The sequence below is a fragment of the Phycodurus eques genome, chromosome 20 (genome assembly GCF_024500275.1).
Source record: "Phycodurus eques isolate BA_2022a chromosome 20, UOR_Pequ_1.1, whole genome shotgun sequence".
NCBI classification, from domain to species: Eukaryota; Metazoa; Chordata; class Actinopteri; order Syngnathiformes; family Syngnathidae; genus Phycodurus; species Phycodurus eques.
In genome coordinates this window covers 15,809,475-15,822,396 of record NC_084544.1, presented here as the reverse complement: position 1 = coordinate 15,822,396, position 12,922 = coordinate 15,809,475, and the positions used below count along the sequence as shown (strand labels likewise).

Below are 12,922 nucleotides of genomic sequence, written 5' to 3'. Positions count from 1 at the left end.
GAAAAAGCTCCTTGGTGGCAAGGCCCCCTAGGTTGGATGAGATTCGCCCAGAGTTCCTCAAGGCTCTGATGTTGTAGGGCTGTCCTGGTTGACACACCTCTGCAACATCGCATGGACATTGGGGACAGTGCCTCTGCATTGGCAGACTGGGGTGGTGGTCCCCCTTTTTAAGAAGGGGGACCGGAGGGTGTGTTCCAACTTCAGGGGGATCACACTCCTCAGCCTCACTGGTAAGGTCTATTCAGGGGTGCTGGAGAGGAAGGCCCGTCGGGAAGTTGAATCCCAGATTCAGGAGGAGCAGTGTGGTTTTCGTCCTGGCCGTGGAACAGTGGACCAGCTATACACCCTTGGCAGGGTCCTCGAGGGTGCATGGGAGTTCGCCCAACCAGTCTACATGTGTTTTGTGGACTTGGAGAAGGCGTTCGACCGTGTCCCTCGGGTGGTCCTGTGTTTGGTCCGCATTTCCGGCAGTAAGTCGGACTCAGTTTCCGGTGAGGGTTGGACTCCGCCAAGGCTGCCCTTTGTCACCTATTCTGTTCATAACTTTTATGGACAGAATTTCTAGGCGCAGCCAAGCCGTAGAGGGGGTCCGGTTTGGTGGCCTCAGTATTGCATCTCTGCTTTTTGCAGATGATGTGGTTCTGTTGGCTTCATCAAGCCGTGACCTCCAACTCTCATTGGAGCAGTTCACAGCCGAGTGTGAAGCAGCTGGGATGATAATCAGCACCTCCAAATCTGAGACCATGGTCCTCAGTCGGAAAAGGGTGGCATGCCCTCTCCAGGTCGGGGATGAGATCCTGCCCCAAGTGGAGGAGTTCAAGTATCTTGGGGTCTTGTTCACGAGTGACGGAAGAATGGAACAGGCGATCGACAGGCGGATCGGTTCAGCGTCTGCAGTGATGCGGACTTTGTATCAATCCGTTGTGGTAAAGGAGCAGCTAAGCCGAAAGGCGAAGCTCTCGATTTACCGGTCGATCTACGTTCCTACCCTCACTTATGGTCACGAGCAGTGGGTCGTGACCGAAAGAACGAGATCCCGGATACAAGCGGCCGGAATGAGTTTCCTCCGCAGGGTGTCCGGGCTCATCCTTAGAGATAGGGTGAGAAGCTCGGTCATCCGGGAGGATCTCCGAGTAGAGCCGTTGCTCCTCCACAACGAGAAGAGCCAGATGAGGTGGCTGGGGCATCTGATTCGGATGCCTCCCTGACGCCCCCCCTGGTGAGGTGTTCCGGGCACGTCCCACCGCGTGGAGACCCTGGGGACGACCCAGGCCACGCTGGAGAGACATCATCCTTCGGCTGGCCTGGGAACGCCTCGGGATCCCCTGGATGAAGTGGCTGGGGAAAGGGAAGTCTGGGCGTCCCTGCTAAAGCTACTGCCCCAGCGACCCGACCTCGGATAAGCGGTAAAAGATGGATGGATGGACTTTGTATAGAAGAAAGAGAAACGGGTGGCTGTGTGGCACACCTCCATCTTGTGTGGGCACTGTATGTGTGTGTGTGTGTAAATTGGTACAGAACAGACACTGATGCAGTTAAACATGCACAACAAACACCTGCTTCTGTTGTAGCATAAAATTGTTGTGTACAATGTTAGTTGAATATTTTTTTAAATTTATTTCTGACTTTATTCATATCGATGACTGTAAGTAAGTTTTAAGTTGAAAACTGCACTTCACACTTTTGGTATTTATTGCTGACTTTGTTAAGGTTGATGACTGTCAGTCTGCTCTAATTTAAAAAAAAAAAATTACAAACTTTACTTTCCACATCCTTTTGAATTTTTAATTTTCTAAAAAATAAAAATAAAAAAATAAAAAGATGGGACCGCGTCAGGGATCAGCCCTGAGCCGCTTCCTGTTTGCAGTGGTGGTGGATAGGATGACAGATGAGATTAGACTGGAATCCCCGTGGACCATGATGTTTGCAGGTGACATTGTGATCTGCAGTGAGAGCAGGGAGCAGGTGGAGGAGCAGTTTGAAAGGTGGAGGCATGTACTGGAAAGGCGAGGAATGAAGATTAGCCGAAGTAAGACAGAATATACGTATGTGCATAAATGAGAGGGGTGGAGGGGGAAGTGTGAGGCTCCAGGGAGAAGAGATCGTGAGGCTGGAGGACTTTAAATACCTTGGGTCAACAGTCCAGAGCAATGGTGAGTGTCGTCAGAAAGTGAAGAAACGGGTCCAAGCAGGTTGGAACGGGCGGAGGAAGGTGTCAGGTGTGTTATGTGACAGAAGAGTCTCTGCTAGGATGAAGAGCAAAGTTTATAAGACAGACTCTCTTGGAGTGAGCATGTTTGATAGGATTAGAAATGAGCTCACCAGAGGGACAGACAAAGTTCGAGAGAGCAGACTTCGATGGTTTGGACACATCCAGAGGAGAGAGAGTGAGTATATTAGTCGAAGGATGATGAGGCTGGAGATGCCAGGCAGGAGAGCTCGAGGAAGACCAAAGAGGAGGTGGATAGATACAGTGAGGGAAGACATGGGGGCAATTGGTGTTAGAGAAGAGGATGCAGGAGAGAGGCTTAAATTGGGAAAGGATGACACACCCTGTGTCAACCCCTCACGGGACAAGCCAAAAGGAAATGACGACGACGACGACGGGTATTTTTGTGTTGCTGTTGTGATAGAAAGTTCTGAACGACTTAGGCAATTATGCTATTGTGGGCTAACGATTTCTTTTAAACAACTGGGAGCTCGTTAACAAACATTCTTACCGGTGCCATCCCAGAATTTCCGTTGTTCAGCAAGCCTCTGTAGACGGGACTTCATACTGCCGGCAAGGGGAGATGAATGTTCCTCTGGGTCTTCCTTGCTCTTCAGTGCAGCAGGACTAACAGGAATGACCTCGGACGTCTGCAGTTTTGAAGCAGCGGCCGCATCAGTCTTTTCTGACTCTACCTGAACAGTTTTTAACTCTCCTGGCTGAGCCTGGGAAAATAGTGGGGATTCAGTCACCCCCGTAGAAGATGAAGGTCGGACACATGCAGGGACGATAGGGGGTTTCTTGTCCGTTGGGGGATCTGTGAGCACAGGGGTTGTTGGTTGCATCGGATTCTTTTCGCCCTCTGCGGGCTTAACATTTTCTGCTGAACACATTCGCTTGGATGGAGAAGGTTTCGAGGATGTCTGAGGAACTTCGAGAAATGAAAAACAAACGTAAGCGGTGATTAAGTTGGCAATATGGTTAATGTCACAAAATCATACCTTCAGCGATAACCGTTGTCGTGATCACGCTATTTGCATCAGCCAGAGGCTCTCTTAATCGTTTCGCTATCGAGCGCTCTGCTGCATTTGGTCTTCCTGCCATCTTTTTCTGTAGGTTCTCTCTGCGAGCCCGTGTCCGCTCCAACAGTTTCTGGTCGGATTCAAGCATTTTAAAATGGTCAAAATGAAACCGTTTCTTTCAAATTTACAAAGAGGACAACATTCAAAAGATTACAGCATACAGTTATTGGCATCTTTGAAAGTACCAGTTAACAGTTCCACACTTCCAGTTAACGTTACATTGCTTATTATTTTTCTCCAAAGTAAATAGCACTGTTGGGAACAGGTATAAACCAGAGTACACTTTGTACGTGGATGTCAGACCATTACAAAAAAATGACTCGTATGACTCACAGTCTTATGCCATGGAACAAAAGTAACCAGCTCATTCACATACCCATGGAAGAGTACTTAACTCATGCACTGCCAGCCTTCCCAGTTAACATGGATATTTGACTTCTAAAGCCGTCATTGGCAGTGAATGTGTTCAATTCACATTCCTGAATGAATATTTGCAGGCGATTGAACTAGCACACATCGCGGTTTATTTGAAAGTCAGTGATAGTGTTACAACACGAGTTTCCCACCCAAACCTTTGGTGTCTGAAATTCTGAGGAGGCGAGTGTCACAGTTTCACGATATTTCAGTCTGTATAAACCTCTCCTTTGTCAGTAAGAAACCAACTATAGTAGTCAATGGTTTCCAAAGACATGACTCGAGAGTCTAAACATTAAGTACGCAAGTGCAACACAGTAAGGAACATAGCAGCAGAACACACATCAAAGGTCTTCTCCAGAGAGTCCAGACCAGATGACTTTCTTATTTTATTTGCTTGACCTCAGCCTTTTATTTGTAACATTCCCTGCTCCTGGACAGTGCAAGCTTTGACACATATCTGCAGCAGCATAAAAACACCTTCACCCTTCCTCCAAGCACATCGGGGGGAAAAACATTGAGCAAGAGTCGACTGTGGTTCTGTATGGCACTGTTGGAAAAGAAAGAAGAAGAAAAAAACAGTATCTCGAAACGGTTTTCAACGAGAAAGAAGGGATGATTTCCCCCCCCCCCCCTTTTCATTGAGCAGCCAGCATTCTTTCCCTCCCCCTACAGTCATCTGCTTCAAAATTCATGTTGGTTTGTCTTTCGTCACTAATGTATGAAATGCAGACGTTAATGAGCGCTCGCTCAATTGGCCGTAACTCTCCGGTGGCTTTGCGCACTCTACGCAATGTTCGTGTTTCAATACACGTACAGCACTATTCGAAAATTCGTTAGTGAGGCATATTGTGGCCCAAAAAAAAAATAATTAAATCAAATAAATTGAAAAAAACTTCCATAATTGTTACCTTTGTAATGTATAATATTAACACTTAAAGCTTGACGACTAATTGCAGCTGTTGCACCTCCACTGCTTGTTTGCTAACGCGATACATCAAACAAGGAAGCTAAAACTGCTCGACTCACCTCCGTAAAAGGATCCATTCCGAGCACTAATATGTTGGCTGGTGGATTTGGAAATGTCCAAAAAGAGAGGACGCGAGGAAGCAAAAGAACCTGCGCTTCTCCTCTTCTCGCCTTCTCCTGCCACTGGCCAAAACAGCTTCTGTTCAAATTTGAATTTTTAGCGCTTACCTATTGCGCAGACTCCGTCAACCGAGCGCTGGTCTTTCTACCAATCAAAAGTGAGAATGCTGTTTTCGTGCAGAACCAACCTATTGAAAATAAGTGTATTTAAAAAAAAGCTGCCATGACCGACCCCGCCTTAAACGGGTGACAGGCAAAGAATGAAACAAAGAAAATAAGAAAGAAAGATTGGCCTGTTACTTGGATACGTACACGTCCGCCATGTTGAATGTGTCAGATCTGCCCGTAAAGTAAGGCAAGTCAATGGCTCTTCGGATTCTCCAATCTCCTAACCGTTTTCCTACCTTTCCTTAGCCTTTGTGGGAATGCGTCACAGGGCCGAGGAGACATGAAAAGGAGCCTCCTTTCGAACATAGGAAAGGATAGCACCGTTTCAAATGAATTTGGCTCCACTTTTCGTAAGTGACGTCATCGCGCGAAGGCGAGAATTGTTGACGTCAGGTCTCGAGGGTGCAAGGTTTACCTGCACACTCTTGACTTAATAAAAATCAAAGCGGTGTCTTTGAAAATAATCCACAGATTCTACCCATGTAAAATAGTTCTACGATTAAAAAATACATATATACATAGGTAGGTATGCGAAAATAATGCCAAACAATATTTTAGGACCATTAGACTGCTTCAGGGCTTACAAACTGTTTTACAATTGAAAAATCTCATGGCACACCAACAAACAAAAATGTCACAAAAAAGTGGATACGTTAATTATTGTATGTACATCCTGCCATCTAATAGAAGAGCATTTATTGGTTCTGTCTGTCAATTTGCCTCACTGGCATACATAGATGAATAAAGATACATTATTTCTTGGAAATAAATACATTTTTGGAGTAATTAAGTAAAATTTAATATTTCCCACGGCTCACTTAACGTGCCCCAGCACACTGGTAACCGAACGAATATATCGGTTATTCCATACTGGAGTGCCATGTGGAGTGAAGTTATGTTTGAAGATGAACTTCCAATGAAGGAAAACCCGCTGATGGAAATCATACAACTTCACTGGTATAGAGCTGTTGACAAAACCATTTCAATTTCAGAACACCATTCATCACTTCAAAAATCCATAGGGGTCACTGATGGTGCCCCGCCTGTGTGGAATTTGCATGTTCTCCCCGTGCCTGCGTGGGTTTTCTCCGGGCACTCCAGTTTCCTCCCCCATCCCAAAAACATGCATGCGAGGTTAATTGACGACTCTAAATTGCCCGTAGGTGTCAATGTGAGTGTGAATGGCTGTTTGTTTGTATGTGCCCTACGATTGGCTGGAAACCGATTCAGGGTGTATCCTGCCTCCTGCCCGACGGTAGCTGGAATAGGCTCCAGCACGCCCGCGAACCTTGTGAGGAGAAGCGGCTCAGAAAATGGATGGATAGATGGAGGCCACTGTGCTCTTAGGAAATTTTGTTGTAACCTTGGCCAGATCTGTCTCTGAGCTTGTCAGGCAGTTCCTTTGACCTCGCGATTCTCATTTGCTCTGACATGCACTGACAGCTGTAAGGTCTTGCAACCCCAATTCCAATGAAGTTGGGACGTTGTGTTAAACAAATAAAACAGAATACAATGATTTGCAAATCATGTTCAACGTATATTTAATTGAATACACTACAAAGACAAGATATTTCATGTTCAAACTGATAAACTTTGTTTTCGGAAATAATCATTAACTTAGAATTTTATGGCTGCAACACGTTCCCAAAAAGCTGGGACAGGTGGCAAAAAAGACTGCGAAAGTTGAGGAATGCTCATCAAATACGTGTTTGGAACATCCCACAGGTGAACAGGCTCATTGGGAACAGGTGGTTGCCATGACTGGGTATAAAAGGAGCTTCCCGAATTTCTCAGTCATTCACAAGCAAAGATGGGGCGAGGTTCACCTCTATGTGAACAAGTGCGTGAGAAAATAGTCCAACAATTTAAGGACAATGTTCCTCAACGTACAATTGCAAGGAATTTAGGGATTTCATCATCTACGGTCCATAATAGCAGCAAAAGGTTCAGAGAATCTGGAGAAATCACGGCATGGAAGCGGAAAGGCCGAAAACCAACATTGATTGCCCGTGAACTTCGATCCCCACTGCATCAAAAAACCGACATCAATTTGTATAGGATATCACCACATGGGCTCAGGAAGACTTCAGAAAACCAATTTCATTAAATACAGTTCGGCGCTACGTCCGTAAGTGCAACTTGAAACTCTACTATGCAAAGCAAAAGCCATTTATCAACAACACCCAGAAACGCCGCCGGCTTCTCTGGGCCCGAGCTCATCTAGGATGGACTGACGCAAAGTGGAAAAGTGATCTGTGGTCCGACGAGTCCGCATTTCAAATTGTTTTTGGAAATTGTGGACGTCGTGTCCTCCGGGCCAAAGAGGAAAAGAACCATCCCGACTGTTATGGACGCCAAGTTCAAAAGCCAGCATCTGTGGTGGTATGGGGCTGTGTTAGTGCCATTGGAATGGGTAAATTACACATTTGTGAAGGCACCATTCATGCTGACAGGTACATACAGGTTTTGGAGAAACATATGCTGTCATCAAAAGCAACGTCTTTCATGGACGCCCCTGCTTATTTCAGCAAAACAATGCCAAACCGCATTCTGCACGTGTTACAACAGCGTGGCTTCGTAGTAAAAGAGTGTGCGGGTACTAGACTGGCCTGCCTGCAGTCCAGACCTGTCTCCCATTGAAAATGTGGGGCGCATTATGAAGCGTAAAATAGAGACCCCGGACTGTTGAACAGCTGAAGCTGTTCATCAAGCAAGAATGGGAAATAATTCCACCTACAAAGCTTCAATAATTAGTGTCCTCAGTTCCCAAACATTTATTGACTGTTGCTAAAAGAAGAAAGGGGGGAGCCATGCACTGGAAATGAAATGAATGAAGATTAGCCGAAAAAATACGGAATATATGTGCATGAATGACAGGGGTGGGCGTTGGGGGAGAGAGAGGCTCCAGGGAGAAGAGATGTGGAGGAGGGTGGAGGACTTTAAATACTTGGGGTGAACAGTCAAAAGCAATGGAGAGTGGGGTAAGGCCAGCCGAGAGACGTAGTCTCTCCAGCGTGTCCTGGGTCGTCCCCAGGGTCTCCTCCCGGTGGGACGTGCCCGGAACATCTCATCAGCGAAGCGTCCAGGAGTTGTCCGAAACAGATGTCCGAGCAACCTCATCTGGCTTCACTCAACGGGGAGGAGCAGCGGCTCTACTCTGTGCCCTTCCCAGATGACTGAGCTTCTCACCCTATCTCTAAGGGACAGACCGGACACCCTGCGGAGGAAACTCATTTCGGCCGCCCGTATCAGGGATCTTGTTCTTTCAGTCACGACCCACAGCTCGTGACTATAGGTTAGGGTAGGAACGTAGATCGACCGGAAAATCGAGAGCTTCGCCTTTCGGCTTAGCTGCTCCTTTACCACAACGGATTGATACAAAGTCCGCATCACTGCAGACGCTGCACCGATCTGCCTGTCGATCTCCCGTTCCAGTCTTCCGTCACTCGTAAACAAGACCCCAAGATACTTGAACTCTGCCATTTGGGGCAGGACCTCATTCCCGACCTGGAGAGGGCATGCCACCCTTTTCCGACTGAGGACCATGGTCTCAGATTTGGAGGTGCAAATTTTCATCCCAGCCGCTTCACACTTGGCTGCGAACCCTTCTAGTGAGAGTTGGAGATCACGGCTTGATGAGGCCAACAGAACATCATCATCTGCAAAAAGCAAGGATGCAATACTGAGGTCACCGAACCGGACCCCCTCTACGCCTCGGCTGCGCCTAGAAATTATGTCCATAAAAGTTACGAACAGAATCAGTGACAAAGGGCAGCCTTGGTGGAGTCCAACGCTCACCGGAAACGTGTCCGATTTACTGCCAGGAATCCGGACCACACTCTGACACTGGTCGTACGGGGACCAAACAGGCCGTATCAGGGGGTTAAGCACCCAATACTCCCGAAGCATCCCCCACAGGACACCCCGAGGGAAACGGTCCACAAAACACATGTAGACTGGTTGGGTGAACTCCCATGCAACCTCGAGGACCTTGCTGAGGGTGTAGACCTGGTCAACTGAGATTCGACTTCCTGCCAGACCCTCCTCTCCATGAGCCCTGAATAGACCTTACCAGGGAGGCTGAGGAGTGTGATCTCCCTGTAGTTGGAACACACCCTGCGGTCCCCCTTTTTAAAAACGGGGACCACCGCCCCAGTCTGCCAATCCAGAGGCACTGTCCCCGCGATGTTGCAAATAACTGGCCAACCACTGGATTGACCTCCCGGAGAGCATTGCTGGTGTGATGGTGGACTTGCCCATGTTCCGTGGGTGCTGGGGCAGTGCCAGCTGGCGCCCGCCTAGGTCCCCCACTCTGGCCACAGGTGGGGGCTGTAGGGCCCCCCTGTTGCTCCTCGGGCCTGCTTCCTCCTCTTCTCTCCGTTCCTTACAGTCACATCTTCCTCTTCTCGTGAGGGGGCCGGGTGGTCCCCTGCGGGCTGTGGGGCCTGCTGTGGAGTTTTCGCTGATTAGGATGCCACCTGGCCGTCTCCCTGGTGAGGTGTTCTGGGAGGAAACCCCGGGGACGACCCAGGACACGCTTGCGAGACTACGTCTCTCGGCTTGCCTGGGAACGCCTCGGGATCCCCTCAGAAGAGCTGGAGGAAGTGGCTGTGGAGAGCGAAGTCTGGGCTTCCCCGCTAAAGCTAATGCCCCCGCGACCCGACCTCAGTTAAGTGGAAGAAAATGGATGGATGGATGGATGGATGAAGCAATTGATTTGTGAAATTATTTTAGTCATTTTAATTTATTTGACTGACAATAAATAAATTACCATTGATTTAATTAAATTCATAAAAAGTAAATAATGATGAATAAAAATTGGAAAATGTTTTATTTTACAATTAAATGTATTCTCATTTTAAAATGAAATTATTTAGAATTAAGCAAATTTTACTTAAATAACCAATTATTCAAATAAATGTATAAATGTATGTATTTATTTGTATTAATATTCAATCAATCAACCAATTATAAGAGAATTTATTATAAAATAGATCTCATGAAAAAATACTTTGTATCCCATTTTTTAGGAATCGGCTTAATGCAAAAAAAATATTGGTGACTCTTTATAAATTGTCATCGGGTCAGATTAAACAATGTAGGGGGGGGGGGGGGGAGGGGGGCCTTGACTGAGAAGACTGGTCCCATTCTGAGCCGCAACATATAAAAAATATTTAGATAAATGATTTCTACATATATTTTTCTCACAAATTCAGGGTAAAAATGATGATTACTTTTTAAGTGGAGTTTTTAAACCAAGCTGTTTGAAATCTCACAGTAATCTTGACACGTCTAACGAATTTCGCTCGACAGTGTCTTTAGGTGAGGGGAGTTTTGGAAGTATGATGAAGTGTGCCATCTTAGAGAACCTGTCAACAACTGACATTCCAAGATGGCGCCTACCAGTGTGGTCGCCTCGGTAACGCGCTCTCTAGTACACCGGAGCGGCGTCCGCGGTTTTCGGCGCATGGAGACGGAAGCGGCGCCACAGAAGGAAGCGAGCCGGCATTCAGGTGAAACTCCGCAAGAGAGGACACAGATTGGCGTTCCCGTCGATCCACCTCGCGAATGTACGCTCCCTACCCAACAAAATGGACGAGCTTCATCTTCTGTTAAAGACCAGTAAAGACTTTGGACGTTCCGCGGCCATGTGCTTTTCACGGAGACCTGGCTTTGCGACGCTGTATCCGATGGCGCCGTCATGCTTCCCGGCTTCAACATTCATCGAGCGGACCGCGACATGGAATCATCGGGGAAAACGAAGGGCTCCATATCAACGAAAAATGGTGTACGGACGTCACGGTGCTCAGCACACGCTGCAGCCCGCATTTGGAGTCGCTATTCTTAAACTGTAAACCATTCTACTCGCCACGTGAGTTCGCATCATTCATACTGGCTGGAGTCAATATAACGCCTCAAGCTAACACGAACGCCGCATTGCTAACGCTCGCCGAACAAGTCAACGAAATTGAAAAAAAAACACCCGGACTCCCCCCTCATTATTCTCGGGGACTTTAACAAAGCTAAACTCAACCACGAACTCCCTAAATACAAGCAGCACATCGACTGTCCTACCAGGGAAAATAATAGTTTAGACCACTGCTACACGACGGTAAAAAACGCATACCGTGCTATACCTCGTGCAGCCCTGGGGTCGTCTGATCACTGCTTAATTCGCTTAATACCGACGTACAGGCAATAACTTAAATGTGCGAAGTCTACAGTGAAAACAGTCAAAAAGTGGACCAATGAAGCCAAGATGGAACTTCAAAGCTGTTTAGACTGTCTGCGGATGATGCAGTCAACATGGGACTCCACTTCATCCTAGAACACCTTGACAGTCCAGGGACCTACGCGAGGATCCTGTTCGTGGACTTCAGCTCAGCGTTCAACACCATCATCCCTGAACTCCTTTCAACCAAGCTTCTCCAGCTCAGCGTCTCACCTGCCATCTGCCAGTGGATTTACAGCTTTCTGACGGGCAGGACACAGCAGGTCAGGCTGGGGGAGGCCACCTCATCCGCACACAGCATCAGCACCGGGGCGCCCCAAGGTTGTGTCCTCTCTCCGCTGCTCTTCTCTCTCTACACGAACGACTGCACCTCAGCGAACCCGACTGTCAAGCTCCTGAAGTTTGCAGATGACACCGCTGTCATGGGCCTCATCAAGGACGGTGACGAGTCTGCATATCGACAGGAAGCGGAGCGGCCGGAGCTGCGGTGCGGCCGACACAACCTGGAGCTGAACACGCTCAAGACTGTAGAGATTATCGTGGACTTCAGGAGGCATCCTTCGCCACAGCTGCTTCTCACGTTGTCCAGCTGCCTTGTGTCAACCGTCGAGACCTTCAAGTTCCTGGGAATTACGATCTCTCAGGACCTGAAGTGGGCGACCAACATCAACTCCGTCCTCAAAAAGGCCCAGCAGAGGATGTACTTCCTGCGGCTTCTGAGAAAGCACGGCCTGCCACCGGAGCTGCTGAGACACAGCGGTCATCGAATCGGTCCTGTGTTCTTCCATCACAGTCTGGTTTGGTGCTGCTACAAAAAAGGACAAACTCCGACTGCAACGGACAATCAAAACTGCTGAAAGGATTGTCGGTACCCCCCTACCCACCATTGAGGACTTGCACGCTGCCAGAACTAAGACAAGGGCGTGCAAAATCCTCTCGGACCGTCTGCACCCCGGTCACCGGCTCTTCCGGTGACCGGGGTGCTCCTCCTTCCCTCAGGTAGGCGCTACCGATCAACGCAAACTAGAACTAGTAGACATTCCAACAGCTTCTTCCCTCTTGCGATCAACTTCTTAAACACCTAACCTATAATTCCATTACAACAAGCTGGCAATTTTTTGACTTGAGTTCGTTGTCACATTTCTGTGGGGCCAATTATGTATTACTCGTGCACTCACTGTGGTTGTCTCGCCATGCTGCACTATTTGCATACGCTCATGCCAGAGTAGCATCTGCTCCATTTGCACACCGATTGAGGAGTATCTGTAACATTTGCACAACCAACATTGTCCCAGATGATCGCACTACTCGTCACTTTAAACCGCATCCACTCCTTGAAGTCTCAGCGCCCTTTGCACAATGGTCATTGCACCGGACTATTGCAATATGAGTCATTCGAACTGCTCTAAGTGCTAGAGGACTCTGCATCTTTTTGCACAATTGTCAAAAAAATAAATAAAGAAAGAAAATTGAAATAAATGTACCGGCATTACCAGATAACAAGCAACCCTTTATTGCTCAGGGACTGTTTTTTTTTTTTTTTGTCAATGTCTTTCTGTCTCCAAAGTGTTCTCTGTCAATTGACTGTCTGTTGTCGTACTAGAGCGGCTCCAACTACCGGAGACAAATTCCTTGTGTTTGTTTTTTGGACATACTTGGTAAATAAAGATGATTATAATTATGATTCTGATTCTGATCAGGCCGTGATTTCCAACTCTCACTGGAGCG

General features: G+C 47.5%; 1 protein-coding gene across 2 annotated transcripts in view; it reads right to left on the bottom strand.

Annotated features, from left to right (window-relative positions):
* The window catches only part of anln (anillin, actin binding protein), a 49,083-nt gene extending 44,221 nt beyond the window's left edge, over positions 1 to 4,862 (bottom strand). For both annotated transcript variants that reach the window (XM_061665347.1, XM_061665348.1), the window contains exons 1-3: positions 4,735 to 4,862; positions 3,211 to 3,361; positions 2,721 to 3,140 (exon numbers count right to left, since the gene is read on the bottom strand). In XM_061665347.1, the coding sequence (XP_061521331.1) occupies positions 2,721 to 3,140; positions 3,211 to 3,361; positions 4,735 to 4,752 (589 nt within the window). In that variant the 5' untranslated portion in view covers positions 4,753 to 4,862. The remainder of the gene's footprint in view (positions 1 to 2,720; positions 3,141 to 3,210; positions 3,362 to 4,734) is intronic.
* Between the last annotated feature and the right edge of the window lie 8,060 nt (positions 4,863 to 12,922).